The sequence below is a fragment of the Petaurus breviceps genome, unplaced genomic scaffold (assembly GCF_028583685.1).
Source record: "Petaurus breviceps papuanus isolate PSGF00001 unplaced genomic scaffold, PetGlider_PUasm1.0 99, whole genome shotgun sequence".
In the NCBI taxonomy this organism is placed as follows: Eukaryota; Metazoa; Chordata; class Mammalia; order Diprotodontia; family Petauridae; genus Petaurus; species Petaurus breviceps.
In genome coordinates, this window is record NW_027187465.1 from 12,289,424 (window position 1) to 12,306,496 (window position 17,073).

The 17,073-nt window shown below is 48.3% G+C and overlaps 1 protein-coding gene across 1 annotated transcript; it reads right to left on the bottom strand.

Moving 5' to 3' along the window:
- Positions 1–1,616: 1,616 nt before the first annotated feature.
- On the bottom strand, positions 1,617–10,208 carry PRKAB1 (protein kinase AMP-activated non-catalytic subunit beta 1). Its single transcript, XM_069081494.1, has 7 exons — positions 10,044–10,208; positions 9,752–9,929; positions 7,686–7,849; positions 6,555–6,648; positions 6,176–6,290; positions 3,960–4,093; positions 1,617–2,792 (listed from the first exon to the last, which is right to left on the bottom strand). The coding sequence occupies exons 2-7, from the start codon at positions 9,920–9,922 to the stop codon at positions 2,646–2,648; spliced, it is 825 nt and encodes a 274-aa protein (XP_068937595.1). The 5' UTR covers positions 9,923–9,929; positions 10,044–10,208; the 3' UTR covers positions 1,617–2,645.
- Positions 10,209–17,073: the final 6,865 nt, after the last annotated feature.

Genomic DNA, 17,073 nt, shown 5'->3' on the forward strand with positions numbered 1-17,073 from the left:
AACCATCAGAATCAAACATGAATGTCGCCAAGCCACAAAAAACAAGCCTGGCCCCAAAGAGGAGACATGGAAAGACAGCCCTACCTCACCCCTCTACAGAGATTGGAGGGCCAATGGTGGGGCATACTGTTCAGACTTTTTTGGTGTGTTGTTTTGTTGATTTTTTTTCCTTTTTCTTTTTTTCCTTTTAAAAGTAGTATTTGTTAGGGGCAGCTAGATGGTGCAGTAGATTGAGCACTGGCTCTGGAGTCAGGAGGATCTGAGTTCAAATCCAAGTTAGACATTTACTAGCTGTGTGACCCTGGGCAAGTCACTTAATCCTGACTGCCTCAAAAAAAATTATTTGTTACATGGTACTGCTCTCGGAAAGGAAAACGGAAGGGATTCTGAGAGAAATTCTGGTGCTCTAAAAATAAGATAATCAATTCAAATTTAGTTTTAAAAATAACTATCATGGAAAATAGGGTAGCACAGAATTTGAAAAAGGCAAACGTCCCAGTTAAAAAAAATAAAAGGTAATAATTTATAAACTATAGCAGAAGGAAAAGAAGAAGTATTATGCAGCTACTATGTACCAGGCACTTCACTAAACATTTTACCAACATCACTTCATTTTTTGGAAAAATTCTAGAAAAGGAAGCAGCACCAAACAGGGGCCAATGACCATTAAACCAGTCACTCTTGCTGAGTCCCCCCCCCCCCGTTAGTTAACTTGTATTTTAGCAAAGCTTCTGGCAGAACGGCCCAAATGAAGGCCTAAGTGGAGAAAGCTGGGAGGAGCAGCTTACACACCTCAGACCACACCAGGGTGGGAGAAGGGGGAGGGGGGTGGTCGGAGTTTGTCATCAGAGGGCTTTAGTCTATTAACTGCAGATAAACTGGGAGATGCAGAGCTGGGGGTCCTCTTTCTTTCCGCATGAATGACGGGATCTCATTCTGCATAAGGAGGCTTCTGACAACAGAGGAGCTTGCCCTGTGCTCCTCCTAGGGGGGCCTGGGCTCATTTCCAGCCTCCCTTAATTCCCCTTGTGAACTATTTACTTTCTGTCCTGTATCTAACAGCTTCCTTTATACAGATTTATTTGCCTATTGCTCCCCCCCCCCCCCCCTGGACTGTAAGCTCCTAGAGGCAGGGACTGGCTGTCCTTGACCTCTTTTTGCATCCTCAGCATGTGGCCTGACACACAGGAGGTGCTGATGAGCTCTAGTGGGTCTGGAAGAGGACCAGGCTGGGAGGTTCAGTGGCAGGAGGTCAGGGGATGTTTAGCCTGGAGAAGAAGAATCAGGTGGGAACGTGCTAGGCTCTTATAAAGGGCTGTCACGTGGAAGGCCCCAGGGAAGAGCTGGGAGCACCAGAGGCAGCTTTGGGCCAGCAGTGAGGGCAGGCTCCCAGAACTTCCTGTCTCAGGAGGAAGGGGTGCCTCCTCCTCCTCGGCCTTCCCACCCCAGAACAGCTCTGTGCAAATGCAACCTTGTTGTGAGGCTCCTGCCCACTCTGAGCACCTGTGCCGTGCTTGTGAGCTCAGGTCACCAATCGAATGGTGACAATCTGACAATGACCAGCATGAGCCTTCAGAACACCCCCCACCCCAACCATGGACTCAGTTATAGCGACATTATTTTTTACAAAAAGCTTTATTTAAACCTGTTCAGGAGGTATGACCAGTGTTTCCACAACCATACGAGAGGCGTGAGGGCCTGAGGCTCAAGAGCATTGAGTGAGAGAACACTGGAGTGAGGTAACAAGGGTGGGCTCAGGAGCATTTCCTTGTGAAGTCACCCACCCCAGAACATTTGACATTCCCTTCAGAAATAAAAGCTCTGCTAAATGGCTGGCACCTGCTGGAGCCTTCCATGATCATTTGGTTTTGAAATCTCAGCTATGCGGGTCCTGAGAGTCACCGGGCACCTTAGGTCTGACTGGAGGATTAAAAACAACCCAAACCAGAACCAACGGTGGTGACTTGTTGGTGCACTGGGCCACAGCTGGGATGGCCCTAAGGGTCCCTTTTTCATATGATCTACACCCAAGTGTTGGTGATTAAAAAAGAAAATGCCTTCAAAAGCCTGCATCATTGCATCTCTACTATATACACCCCTCCCCGCAGCAATTTTGGGTTTAAAACACAGCATGTTCAGTGTGCATGAGTGCCAGGACTTCTTGTGCAAGCTTGGGTCAGTCAATGGGGGGCAGACCTACCACGCAGACATCACCACTACACTGTCACATCCACGGAAAGTGACAGAAAAGTCACTAGTAAGGAAAGTCCCTTTGTGGGGCCCAGCTACCTGAGACACAGAGCAGCCCACAACCAGGGGCTGGGCTTAACAATCTTATTTTTGGGGAGGTGCCTGGTGCCTGCAGAGTGTGTGTCTCCAACAGCGCACACAGGTTTTCCTTGTGCTTTGTGCCTACCTTTATGCCCTCCCCATTGCGGTAAATGCCAGAATGGTCAGTCAGTCGGCCCGGCTCCTCAGGAGCTGCCTTGCCAGAAGGAGATCTTCGAGCAGGGTGAATGGAGAACATTTTAGAAGAGCGTGTAAGGAAGGTCGTGTGGGGCAGTTCCTGTGGCGTGAGTCAGCTGCAGATGGGTCAGGTTTTGCCACGCCGTCCTCTCTGCCGCGCCAGTGGCTTCCTGGGGGCTTCATATGGGCTTGTACAGCAAGGTGGTGACATACTTCTTCTTGTAGCGGTGGGTGGCGCTGAGCACCATCACGCCATCCTTGATGGAGAGGGCGTAGAGGTGGTTCAGCATGACGTGGTTGGGCTCGGGCAGCAGAGCTGGGTCACACTGGGGGAATGCAAGGAGGAAAGCCATGTAAGACCCACAAAGGGGAGCCTGGGGGAAAAGAGGCATGCTTTCTCCTCCCTGCCCCAGAGAGCAGAATAAAGAAGGGAGAAAGGAGAGATAGTGCATGAGGGAGGGAAGGAAGGACAGAGGGAGAGAGAAGAGAGAGGGGGGGGGGGGGGGGGGGGCTGGAAACGCCTTCTCTATTAGGACCTCTTAAATGTCCCTTATTCTGCAGAGCATCCAGGGAATGAGGACAGCAGGGTGACTGCTGTCCTTTACCCCACGGACATCATGGGGGTAAAATACTAAAGAACAGGCTCTGGTTGGCTTTAAACTTTTAGGCTTCTGCCCTCTCACATGCTCTGGAGGAACATGTGCCAAGAGAGGTGTTGGAACAGCAACTAGTGGGGAAAACAGGGCAGCAGGCACTGAATTTTTGATCCAGTCTTGCCCGTCCAACATCAACTTTCCATCCCGGAAAAAATTCCCAGCCTTGGCTTCCCACTTGGAGTGAAAGCAGACTTTTAGGCTATTGGAAGAATTTCGGGGAGAGGCCCAAAGTGAGAGAAATCATCCTGCTCCTTCCTCTCAGAGGCAATTTTAGTAGCTCTGGTCCCTGTGGAGCCCAGGAAAAGTCAACAGAACCCTGGCTTCTTGACTCCCAATCTGGAAGATGCTGTGCTAAATGCACAAGCTAATTCTGGTTGTGTGAGAGAGCAGTCACATCTCACAAGACAGACTGAGCCAGATAACTAACTCCTAGGAACACTTCTTCCTAACAGACTGAAAAGCTGCCCTGATGATGAGCAAGGCCCTTAAATCTCAGATGAGCGGGAAGACAAGTTTGTTTTCTTGGTGATGGTGGGGGCAGAGGGAGGGCGAGGTGTCTCCTAATACTGTGACCCTTCTAGTTCTGGGCACAACTTATTCAAAGGATAGAAAGGCCAGGTCATTTCCACACAGTTAAACATACAAAGAGAGAGCTTAGTTGAACGACAGAAGTTATCCCACAAAATGGAAACAAAAAGCATGGAGTAAATATCTCTCACTTGACAGCTAAGGGACCCTTGGCTGCTGGGAAAGCTGTGCCAGGGGAGCTTTAAAAGAGAAAGGCCCCACCCCTGCCTTGGGCACAGAGCAGGAGGCCAACAAAGCCTCTGTACTCACCGAGATGCCTGTGTCCTTATTCAGGATGACCTGGAGCAGGTGTGGGGGAAGGATGGGTGGAGTTTTGAAACGTTCCTCTGGTTTACAAGCATAGGGCTCCTGATGATAGGGTCCTGGCGGTGAACTCGACAGCTCTGCCAAGAAGAATATGATTAAAAATTTATTTAAAAATTAATTTAAGCAGCTGTAAATGAAGAGAAAAGCTCATCTAATTCATGGTTACATTGGGTGGTTTGGGTCTTCCCTTGTTTGTGCTACACCACAGAGTTAAAGGGAATGAAGGTTCCCAGAGAAAAGGCTTTGGTTAAGGGACTGGCACATGTTTCAGAAGTGGCCACTGAGGCCCAACCATAAGGGTACAGACAAAAATGGAGCACAAGCCTACCGGTCAGGGCCAGGCAGCTGTGGCCCTTGCCCAGCCATGTGGATCACAACCTGGGCTCCTTCCAGGAAGCTGCTGCAAACACTCTAGTGAGATTTGGGCAGAACAAAGAAGGAAACCCCAAGCCAGAGGCACCAGCTGGGGCACCAAGGTGCACTTTAAAACTTTTTTCCTGTATTCAGTGTTGTTCTAGGATGATCTGGATGACTGCTGGCAGACGGCCCGGGCGACTCAGAGGCCCTGCCCCTACCTGAGAATTCTGTGGGGCCATGATGGTGCCTCATTATCAGGGGACGGGCCGTGGCCCCATCACTACCACCTTTCCAGCTTCAGCCTGAGGAATCCTCCTCCTTCGTGTGAGCAGAGCACTTATTCCCAGGATGCTCATACTTCTATAACCTAACCACAATCCCAGCAAGGAGACGCTAAGAAAGGCATCAAGTGCAGAAAACTGAGCAGAACAGAGAGTCCTGAGAACCCACAAGGTTAAGGTACATTTTTCTCCCAGAAGGCAATCAATATTGAGAATCTCACTGGAGGTAAGAACTTTTAAATTACGTTTCCTAGTAAGTACAGGGGCAGCTTTGGGGGAGCCCCTTCCACAGAAATCAGAGCAAGCAGGCTGCTATCCTCACAGATCAGAAATAATCAGCAGCCGTCTCTATTTCACTCATAAATGCCTTCCTACCTGGATAGTTGCTATTTTTTAGGCTTTCAAGTCCTGTTTGAAATCACACTAATCAGCCACTGCAATTTTCAAATTCAATGAAAGTAACAGGAGCTCATGATGACAGATCCTAATGATTATGATTCATCCAAAGCATAAGAGTTAAACACAGCACAAACTTACTCCTAGGGAGAAGAGTTGCCAGAAGAAGCTGGCTTCGTAAGTGATCCCCATCATTGGTTAAAACCCCCATGCAGGGAGGGCAGAAGCAGTCTGTGTAAAGACTCAATTACAAACACACCTCCAAGCCGGAACTATAGGCTCTATTTGTATTTGATGTAATTTGCCACCCGTGAAGAGTCTGTGAAGGAAGGCCGAGCACAAGCAGTTTCTGAGCAGACAATCTCCTAAGCACTCCCACACACGAGGCTGGTGTGGCTCAAGGCAGCCAGGCAGAGTCCAGTCACATCTGGCCCCCTGTTCCCTGCTATCTATCTGCTGTTAGGCAAGAAAGTTATGCTTGGCCTCCTCCTGCCCCCCTAAGCGATTCTCAAACTAATTTACAACACAAATAAGGCCAGCTTCTGGGAGCAGCCTGGAAACCAGAATCTTCCAGTCACCCTCACAGGGTGACCTCAGGGTCACCTACCCTGGTAACCCAGCCCTGGGGAGCAGCCAAAGCTACGGGAGCCCATCCTGAGGGTCTGTCTCTTCAATCTTGTCTCCAGCTTGAGACTGACCACTAGGACTAATGCTTACTGTCTGCTTTTATTGGGCTAGTCATAAGAGAACAGAAATGACAATGAATCAGCAGTAACACTGGCTTAAGAGTCAAAGGAAACAGGTTTAAAATTTGGTTTTTGAGTTTAATGTTCGCATGACCTTAGGGAAGCCATTTCACTTTCCTGGGCCTCAGTTTCCTCCTTGGTATAAAAGAGGGCTGGCCCAGAGATTAGTTCCAAAGCCCTTTCCAGCTCTAAATCCTATGGTTGCAAACAAAATAACTATTAATCAAAGCAAGGTGAATTTCAGCAAGTGACCACATCCATTCCTTGTGTGTCCAATGTTCCCTGCATTTGAGACACAAATTCAGAAGCCCTTGGCTGAATGGCCGTGCCCTTGAGTTCCCACCTCCTAGTATGGCGTAGAAAAGAACTGGGTTCCTACCGGACACATCGGAGCACTTTTGGGAATCCACCATTAAAGCGTCAAACACTTCAAAGTCAGTTTTCTTCACCTGAATAATGTTGTTAATTGTGCCAAGCTGGCTGGTCACTATCGGCTGGGAAGAGACAGACAGGTAGAAATCACAATGTGGAAGGCCTCCTGCGTTAGAGGACATGCAGTCACTGGTCTGCGTCCTCATCTACTGCCTAAACTGGTGGCTTGTCTTAATCAACAGTGTCAACTGGTGCCATCACCTGGCTCAGTCAAGGAGAGAAGCCTTGGCCGAGAAGGTCTGAGGACCGGGGCTTTGTGTGCAGCAGCCTATAGGGAGATGTCTGGTTCTGAGAGCGGTACCATCTAGAGAGGAAGGAAATCATACCTCAGAGGCGTCGTGGGTCCAATGACCATCCACAAAGAACTTGTACTGATGTTCTCCTTCTGGCAAATCCAGAATTGCTACAAAGTTGTTATGGCTGTAATGTCAAAGGAAGCAAATGATTTTGGTTGGATCATCCCCTGCAGTTCCCCCACTTGTAAAAAGAAAATACTCTCAGTGACTTCACTGAACCACCCTTGCAAAAGAAATGAAGAACACTCCCATCCAAAAGAAAGACATCTCGGCTGCAGCCGGGATGGCATTTTTAGACAATCAAGATAATTCAGCAGAATGTTTTAAACACAGACTGGAGCTGTGGGGATCCAGCAGAGGATCTGAACCATCAGACACCATTCCTAACACACAAACGTCAGGCATGAGATTCCCTGATTTGTTTTTCATTTGAGGGCTGCCAGATTCCAGAATCTGTCTTCTCCTGCATCTGCTTTAAAGGCAGTGAGAGAACACAGTGCTGAAGAGGGCCACACACAGGATGACTGTGCTCCTGCTGGAGAGCCAGACTTTCCTTGATGACTGGAGTGGGATGGGTTCATGGCCAGTTTGGTTTGAGAAGGAAGCATGAATATTAGAAACCAGTTTAGGAAAAGGGCCCTACACCAATAGGCCGTTTCCATCCTCTTCTCTCAAGGCCACACGGGACCCCTTATGTCATGAATCTGACTGGGCTGACCACTATTTTTCTCCTGCCATCCTGGAGGCCGTGAGTTCCATTAGAGAATGCTTTTTTAATACACAATTGAAGTCAGAATTTACTGGGTCAGTCCAGGCCACAGAAAGGTATTCTTGGATCCCTGACAATGACTACTATTTACCAGAAGCCTTTTTTCACTTTTCCAGGAGCCGCCCTAATTGAAGAATGCATGTTCCTATATCCAAGGGAAAAATGTTATGACTGTTTAAAGAACAGGAAGTCTTCCTCTAAACATAAAGAGATTATTTATTCCTAAGGAGAGTTGGCTGGACCCCAGATATTTGGGTGTGACCTTCTGAATTATGACACAAGCTATTTTCCTGTTTAGTATCTTCAGCCAAAGCGGGCATTTATGGAGTTCCATCAAAAAGACAAGTGAGTCAAGTTCCAATAGAATTCAACTATAAAAACTGCCAGAATACCTTCTTGTGAGGGGTAGTTTCGTCCAGTTATTGAAGGATCCAGATAAATAGACCTCTTTTCCTCCCCCTGTCCAGCGAAACACGGTTGGGCGAGCTTGGGTGGGAGCTCGGTCATTCACTTCTAGATCATGCTGCCAAGCAAGGAACTCTTCCTTTTCCGGAGCCTAGAAGCAGATGATTCAGAGTGTGCTGAGCCATCTACTAAGAACACTAACATTAGGCAAAGAGAATTTTTCTAGTTCTCCCAAGGGAAAGCATTCAATCACTGAAAAGAGAAACCAAGAGTGGTTTAATTATCGCCAATTCACTATCCTAAGTGAGATTTGTGGGATGAAAACTTACCAGTTACTATTCTAGAGCCATCAACTCATAAAAAATATTGCTTATCCAATACACCAAGAAGTTTAAGGTAAAAAAGTTCAGAAAACTTTGGAGTTACAAAGGGTAGATGAGAGTTAAAAAAACAAGATAACTGTTTTGCAGACTATTCATTTAACATTTTAAGCAAGTAACCAGCAACTGCTTTTACAGCTCTTACACTGGGCTGGCAGCAGCCCAGAGAAGTCTGAAACTGCAGAAATTTTGGGCTGGGAATGTGCTCAGACTCCCAAAGAAATCGGCTAGCAGTCACTGCTAAATAAGGAGGTAACTTTGGCTAACAGTTATTTGATAGAGGGTTTTTGACTTCAAATTAAGACCTAGGACCTTTCGAAAAAGAATAGAAACACTTCTTTATACTGAGTAGCTGCTAAATGAGTTTTGTACAATACTACTAAATGGGCAGCTGTGGGACACAGTATATGGAGTGCCTGGCCTGCAGTCAGGAAGACCCGAGTTCAAATCCGGCCCCTGACACTTACTTGCTGTGTAACCCCAGGCAAGTCACTTAAGCCGCGTGCCTCAGTTTCCCCATATGTAAAACGAGCTGGAGAGGGAAATGACAAACCATTCCAGGATCTTTGCCAAAAAAACTTCAAATGGGGTCAGAGGTGACTGACACAACTGAACTGCTAAATGGTCAGAACTTTATTCTATTTAAAAAACAAAACCAAAAACACTTCCACATCCTTTCCCCCCACTTCTGGTACTGGATAACCAGGACTGAGACGTTGCTTTTCAATGACTTATCCTTCCCTTCCTCCACTGCACTGGGAATGAACTTACAAGCTCCAGGTGGATACAAGTATGGATTTAGAGCCAAAAAAGCCCAGGTTCTAACCATGCCTCCTCAAAGGCTTTACTAGACGGGTGACCATGGACCAGTGACGACCTGATATACAAAATGGAGAAATACATACCCCTGGCTGTACCCCTCTCACAGGATTATTGTGAGACCACAAGGAGACACCTTCAAGGGCTATGTGAATGTCAAATTCAAAAGGAAGATTTCAAACTGTGATAAGCAGACTCCAGGCTAGAGAAGCAATCCAGGACCTGAGAAAGGCATTCCCTGCCTCCTGAGAGGCAATGGCACAGGTGTTTGGCACAGACCTCCCATTACCCCCGTGGTCGGTGGGCCTAGATTGGGATCTTCCTACCCCCTTCTGTAACCCCCTCCCCCCATGCGTCTGGAGGGTGCAGAGGGGGCGGGATGTCCGCGGAGCTCGCCTTCCCTTCCACCAAGCCCCTGACACTGCTAGTTTCTGCCCACACCCTGGGCTCCGCATCCTCGGCCAGAGCCAGAGAACGTCCCCAGCACCCAGAGGGTGTCTTTGAGGGCGGGCATGAGGGGTGGTCTGACCGTCCTCCGAGGGGCTGGGAGCCCCGAAATTTAAATGAGGAAAAACCAAACGAATTCTTCTCGATTCTTTAACATAAAAAGTTCTCGAACTTTTACTTTGCTCTGAACTGAACAGCGGCCCCTGCGCGTGCTGGCTCGGAGAAGGGCGGTAGGAGGGCGCCCCCAGGGCCCTCTCCCTGCCAAGGCAGCAGCGGCTCGGGGTTCGCACAGCGAGGCGGGGCCGGGGGCGCACGCTGGGCCCCCTGCTCCTCACCCGAGGGTCCCGCGGAGGGTCCCCTGCAGAGGAGGGCCTCGCGGGGCGCCCCCCCACCACTGCGCTCCCTACCTTGATCTCCTCCGAGTGGAAGAGGTCGGTGTCCTCGGGGCTGTCCACCATGATCTTGGGCCGTTCGCTCCCCTCCTTGGTGGTGATGGCGCCCCCCGTGCTGTCCCGGCGGGGGGTCTTGTGGCCCCCCTGCCGCTCCATGCCCGCCCTCTCGCTGCTTGTGTTGCCCATCGTGGATCTGGGGGAGACAGCGGAGACCGGGCGTTGAGGGATGGAGGGTCCTGACAGACCCGTGAAGGGGCACACGCGCGGCGCAGGGACCGCGGCCCGAGTCCCTCCTCCGGCTCTTTACCTTCTGTCACCGCTGCCGCCACTAGAACCGAAAAAGCCCCCGCCGGGCTACGAGGCGACGTCTTCTTCCCGTGGAGCAGCTTCCGCTTCCGGTCTCTCCGCGGGGCTCCAAGCGCCGACTGCGGAGGGCTCGCGCCGGTCTGGAGGCGCCACTTCCGTTTCCGGCGCTCGAAGGCGGAACCTGGGGGAAGGGTAGGGCGAGCAACCTCGCACTTCTGCTTCCGTTTTGGGGAGGAGGGGGAAGCTGTGAGAGGGCGGGGGAAGGGGGCATGGTTAAGGGTGGGGCGCCCTGTCAGGCCTGCGCAGTTGGACGGTCCCAGAGCCTGCGCGCAGATACTCTCCTGCCGGCCTCTACCGAGACGTATCTCACATTTCTGCAGGAGCGCCTCTAGGTGGCGCTGCGCATAGAACTCAGGCCTTGGAATCAGCAAAAGTTCGAGTTCGAATCCACCCTCAGACCTTCACCCAGCAGAGTGACCCTGGGCAATTTAATTAACCTCTCCAAGCCTCAGTGTACCTACCTCTGAAAATGTCTTTCTCCAACGGTTGTTGGGATTTGATAACAGCAAACTTGAAAGCATTCTATAAATGCTTGCACTTAATAAAGTACTATCCCCGCCATTTTGCAGAGGAAGCTACGACACATCTCATACCTGGTTTCTACTTTGTACCTTTTTCTAGAAGAAAACCTGTGCCCAGTTTTTACCTCTGCTAAAATGAAGATATTGAACTATGTGACCTTAAGATCTCTTCCATGTCTAAAGCCCAACAAGCTACTAAGCTGACCGCATCAATCCCTTTTAGGGGAGACTAAGCATGCGCTGTATCTTGGCTTTATTTAAGACATTTTTTGCTCCCTAAAACTCTGGGGTTGGGGCAGTGACTCAGATTGGGCCAGAAGAACCAGACCCCCCCATCCCATTCCAGGACTGAATCTGGGACTCTACATGATCCTAATGGGAGGGATGGGGTGGGGGTGGGGGTAGCATAAGGATCAGGGCCAGGATTTCATGTCCTCCAGATTCAGCATCCTTCCTCGTTCAAACAGTGACACCCTGCTCAGACCAGAGCCCTGCCCCAAGTGGACCTGGCTCAGACTCCTTACAGAAGGATGAAGGGGTTCCAGTGCTGGGAAGGACTTGAGAGAACATCCAGGCCAATGACCCCTAACCTGGATTTTCAGTTCAATAAAATGCACATTGTGAAGGGCCCTGCTGTCCAGCAGCAGGGCAGGAAAGAGTTGTTTACCCAGAGGCTGAGAGAATGCACAGAAGAGACTGGACTCTGAGAGTGGTGGAAAACAGAGCCAACTTTATTATCACAAGCACAAGCTTTTATAGAGCGAAACCACAAATCTCCTTCCCAGCTGCAACACCATGTCCTCCCCCCTCCCCCAGAAAACTTCACACCTCCCCGTTCCCAGGCCAGGGGTGTATACCATGCTCATCATGAGGACATAATGCCTGGAGGGTGGGGAACCAATCCAGGCCTGATAGCAGGCTCTTCAGCTGGGAGTGCTTATTCAGCCATCAGGGTCAGAGTCCCACTGGCCTGTGGTCCTCTATACCACATTCTTACTCATTAGTGGCAGATAAGTAAAATGACTTCTGTAGTGTCCATTAAGTTTAACAAGTATTTACTAAACAGCTACAGTGATCCCTTCCACATCATGACTTTCCCCATCATGGTTTCGACATATCTTGGGTAGGCAGAAGAGATTAAATGGGAACTTTTGGGGAGTTTTGCAGAAGTCACTGATAATACACAAAGGCCAATAGATGACATTGAAAAAGTTAAGAAACTCAGAAATGCATAAAATTTATGTAGAGCATTGTATAATCTCAACATATTTTTGTCTTTTAATACCATAATAATTCAGACTTCTGTTATGGAGGGTCAAAAAATTTTACATGTATTTTTCAGATCAAAGAGGGGTGGGGGGGTGCCCCCAACCCCTGTCATGTGGAAGGGCCAATGATAGGCATTAGGGATTAAGAAGCTAGCATTTATATAGTGCTTCAAGGTTTGCAAAAAGCTGTTCATGTTCTCTCATTCGATTGTCCCAATAACCTTGGGAGGTAAGGTGCTATTATTACCCCTGTTTTACAGAAACAAAACTGAGGGGAAGAGAGGTCAAATGGCTTGTCCAGGGTTATATAACTATTAAGTAAATAAGAGGCAGAATTTGAATCCAAATCTTCCTGACCCGAAGTCACTCTACTATTCTGACTCACCAAATCTTTTCATTTTTGCTTTGTGAACACCTCAGCAGCTGTAGGAAATCTCTTCAGTTATCAAGCCCTCTTCTAGCATCTTCTTGCATCTTCCTGCCTCTGAGGGGACGAGCTCACCTCCTACTTTAGTGAGAATCTGCAGTGCAGGCACTGCTCTCGAACCTTCCACACCCTAGAAGCCTTTTATACATTCACTTGCCCTCTTCTCCCTTTCTCCAGGCTCAGGGGACAGATGAGATGGCGCTTCTTCTCGCCCAGTTGGACTCTTCCTGTGGTGCCTTCCAAGATCCTCCCCCTTCCCCAGATCCTCTAGGACTCAAGGATGGATTTCAGAGGAGTCTGGACTGGGTGAGAAAAATGTCATCTAATCGAAATTGAGCATTTCTTTCAATTATTTAAAAACATGACTCTCAGAAGGGGCCCAGAGGCTTTACTATGGAGTGCCAAAGGGGTGCACGATACGGGAAGCATTTAAATATCCACTATGTGCCCGGCACTGTGCTAAGCGTTTTACAATTATCATCTCGTTTGATCCTTACAACAACACAGGGAGGTGGATGGTGTTATCAGCTCCATTTTACAGATGAGAAAATTGAAGCAAGCAGAGGTTAAGTGACTTGCCCAGGGTCACACAGATAGAAAGTAGCTGAGGCTAGATTTGAACTCAGGACTTCCTGACTCCAGGCCCAGCCCTGCAAGATATCCCCTGCACCATCAGTTGTCTTTTCTCTCTGTCTCTTCCTGTCTCTGTCTCTCCTATCTTTCTATCTCGTTCTCCCGGATGCTGTCTCTCTCCTTTCTTGGTCTCTGTCTCTTTTATTTCTCTGCCTTTGTCTCGTTCCTCTCTCTGTCTCTGTCTCCTCTCTTTCTGTCTATCAGTCTGTCTGGCTCTCTCTCCTTTCTCTTGTCTCTATCTCTCATTTGTCTTTTTCTGTCTCTGCCTCTTTGTCTCTGTCTCTCCTCTCATTGTCTCTCTCCTTGGTCTCTCCTCAGTGTTTGTCTCTGTGACACACCCACACACACACCCACACACACACCCCACCACCACCACCCACAACAACAGAAGGAGGGAAGTAGGATTAAGTGGAGTTAGGACAGACTTTCTGCAGAAGATGAGATTTTAAGTTGGGCCTTAAAGCTGGGGAAGGGAGGAGGGACTGAGGAAGTGAGAGGCATAGGGGGGCAGCCTGAGCTAGTGCCTGGAGTCTGGAGCTGGAGGGTCTTGTGGGAGGAAGAACAAGGAGACCAGCGCCTCTGGATTGCAGAGCTCATGGGGCGGGGCTGGGGTAGGGGATATATGGATAAGACAAAGGTAGGAAAGGGCTTTGTAATCCTAACAAAGGATTTTCTGTTTGATTCTGGAGGTTATATAAGGAGCCCCTAGAATTTATTGGGCCACTATAAAATTGATTTATGGGGTGGAGGAACATGATCAGACTTGAACTTTGGGAAAATCACTTTAGTGGCTGAATGGAGGATGGGAGTGGGGGAGAAACCAGAGGTTGGCAGACCCACCTTCGGCTATTGGCTGGTCCAGGTGTGAGGTGATGAGGGCCTGAACTGGGTGGGGGCAGGATCAGCTTAACACACAAAAAGGCTGAGAACCCTAGCTCTCGGGGCGTTTGCCTTGTCACTCACCTCTTACCATGTATTCAATTTCTATTTAACTCTAGGTACCTATGAACACACTACCCTCGCCTTAAAAAAATAACCCCCAAACCTTCCCATTCTCCCTTGACCCAGCTGTCCCCTGAAGCTATGGGTCTCCTTTAGAGCTCAGTTCTGAGAAAGAGTAGTTTAAGGGTTCGTGGGTCGGTTCGTTTTGACGAGCAGCTTTTTCTGTTTTTTTTTTTTTTTAACCTTTGCTACCAGGAATGGCTTGCTGTGTAGGAGAGATACATTGAGAAATGAAGGTGATGTAAAAATGAAAAGACAGAGGTCAAAGTGAGACTGGAAAGAAAGAATAGTTTCTAGTCCTGTATGGATTCCTCATCCTTACTTCCTTCCCCTGGCTGCCCAGCTTCCTGGCAAAGGTCACCAGTGATCTCCTGCTTGCTAAATCAGATTTTTTTTTCAGTTCTCATCCTTCATTTTCTTGTGGCTTTTCATCCTTTTAAATTATGTCCCCCTCCTGGAGGCTCTCTCTTTCCCTGACTTTGGCAATGCTGCCCTCTCCTGTCTGACCCAGCCTTTTTCTCCTTTGCTGGAGCCATTCATTTTGTGCCCTCTAAACATGGCCTACCACTTGCTATTCCTCCTCCCTCTGCCATCCTCTTCCTTCTCCTCGCCAAAGCCAACCCATCTCCATTCATTCACAATCACATCATTCCCCCCCCTTCTCCCAATCTTCAATCTTCCTAATCTGCTAGTTCATTGCCTGCTGCCTACACACTCGCCCACCCTATCCTTAAGACAAAACAGAACAGAAGGCCTCCAAACCCCCATTAGATCCTAGAATACCTACTGCCCATTGTCCTACATTTCCCTTCCCTTTCTCAGCCAAATTCCTTAAAAAATCTGTCTACACTTGGTACCTCTGCTTCTTCTCTCTTGCTTCTAAACCTTCTACAATCAGGCATCCAGACCTTGTCACTGAACCACCACGGCTCTTTCCAAAGTTACTGATGAAGCTTTGCTTTTCACATTTAACAAACAGCCTCTTCTCAGTCCCCATCCTCCTTGACATCCCTGTGGCTTTTCATTCCCCTGACTGCTCCCCTCCTGGAGATTCTCCCATCTCTGGGTTGTCAGGAGCTGCTCTCCCCCATCTGCTGCTCCTCCATGTCCTCTTCCCAGTCATCACCCTGGTCACGACTGTGGATGTTCCCAAGGTTCTCGCCAGGACCTTCACTGTTCCTTCTCTTTCTCTATTCACTCTGATGAATATGATTTCATCAGCACTCACAGTTTCAATTTTTGCCTCTTACTTTCCTCTCTCCCCTCTTCCCCCTGGCCTCCCTGGTTTTCCTGAAGATGCAGCTCAAATCCCACATTCTGCAGGAGGTCTTTCTGGGCCCTCCCCATAGGGCTAGTAACTTCCTTCTGAGATTTTCCTTCATTTACACTGTATATAAGGAGGGTCCCCCAAAAAAGTCTTAGTGCTGTTTTAGGCTTGAAACAACACTAAGATGTTTGGGAGACTCTGTTTGCTCTGTGTGTGTGTGTGTGTGTGTGTGTGTGTGAGAGAGAGAGAGAGAGAGAGAGAGAGAGAGTATATAAACATTTATACTATATCTACATACTTACATACATACATGCATACTCACAAACATATATCCATATACACACGTATCTCCTGTGTATATGTATGGACACCCTTTGTTTTAGTCATTTTTAAAGTCATATTTGACTCTCTGTGACCCCATTTGGAGTTTTCTTGGCAAAGATACTGGAGTGGTTTGCCATTTCCTTCTTCAGCTCATTTTACAGATGAGGAAACTGAGGCAAACAGGGTGAAATGACTTGCCCAGGGTCACACAGCTAGTTTCTGAGCCTGGATTTGAACTCAGGAAGAGGAGCCTTCCTGACTCCAGACTGATCACTCCATCTGATGTACCTCCTAATTGCTCTGTGTGTGTGTGTGTGTGTGTGTGTGTGTGTGTGTGTACACACATACCCTTGTACTTATTTATCATATATAAAAAGTTTTTGCATGTTATCCCCTCCATTAGAATGTGAGCTCCCTGAGGGCAGGGTCCATGTTTTTTCCCCTCTATTTTTTCTCTTGGTATCTGTGGTACTTAGCCCAGTGCCTGGCACATACTAATCCTTTGATAAGTGCTTTATTGATGGGCTGACTCTAGATACAAGTTGGCCCAGGTGGCCTCTGAAGTACTTTCCAAGACTGAGAGTCTGTAACTCTTTTCTTCATGGGCCACTGTGCTTTTTTGGGCCCCAGTACCCATTTTGGAGGATGTGTTAGGTAAGTTTCCAGGCTCTAAGGGCTTTTAGACTGACCTTGGAGAGCTGGATAATCTTTCAGTGAAGTCCCTGGCCTTCCTTTCCCTCTGGGGGTGGTGGTTCTTGATGGTGTCAATAGCTCAAAATTAGGGACAACGAAATGTCCTGGGAAGAAAATGAACCTCTTTCCTATGGACAGTCAGACAAAATTCAGAGATATGTCTGTTGGCTCTTCAGGCCTGTTCATTGGCCCCAACTCACCCCTACATTTTTCCATTCTAGAATACTTTCTTAAGTCCTTTCCCAGTTACCATTGTTATTTCTGCCCATGTTGGGTTCTGATGCACTACCAAGCATTAGAAGCATGACGGGGTGTGGATGATCATACTGACAGCAAGAGAGGTCTCTTGTCTACCTCTATTGGTCTCCTACATCCCCTTCTCACCATCCACATGGTCACCACACTACTTAAGACTCTCATCACTTCTTACTTAGAAGACACAATATCCTCCTCATTGATTCCCCTGCCCCAAAGTCTCTCCTCTCTCCAATCTGCCCTCTACTCAGCTGCTCAAGCCATTTCCCTAAATTGTAAGTCTGACCATATCTTGTCCCTCTCTCTCCTCCTTGTTAATTGACGATGGTGCCCTATTGCCTCTAGGATCAAACATAAAGTTCTTTAGCACACCCTTAGATGAGAGCTGGCCTGTAATTGACTGCTCTGGAGGAGAAACACCAAAGGAAAGTCTTTGTTCCTGCTGCTTTTGTGACCTAAAATGTCCTCATCCATCTTCCTCCTTCACAGTCTTCCTCATCCTTCGTGGCCTCAGCCCCAATGCCAACTATTCCAGGAAGCTTTTCCAGATTTCCCCCCCTCCTCTAAAAAATGATCTCTCC

Bases quoted from the DNA above. Each gene is read 5' to 3' on its own strand.
- PRKAB1 (XM_069081494.1), bottom strand. From the start codon at position 9,922: ATGGGCAACACAAGCAGCGAGAGGGCGGGCATGGAGCGGCAGGGGGGC. The intron at 6,649-7,685 runs GTATTCTGGCAG...TTGACATTACAG, and splicing joins AAACTACCCCTCACAAGAAG to CCATAACAACTTTGTAGCAA. The intron at 4,094-6,175 runs GTAGGAACCCAG...TCTTCTTGGCAG, and splicing joins AAAGTGCTCCGATGTGTCCG to AGCTGTCGAGTTCACCGCCA.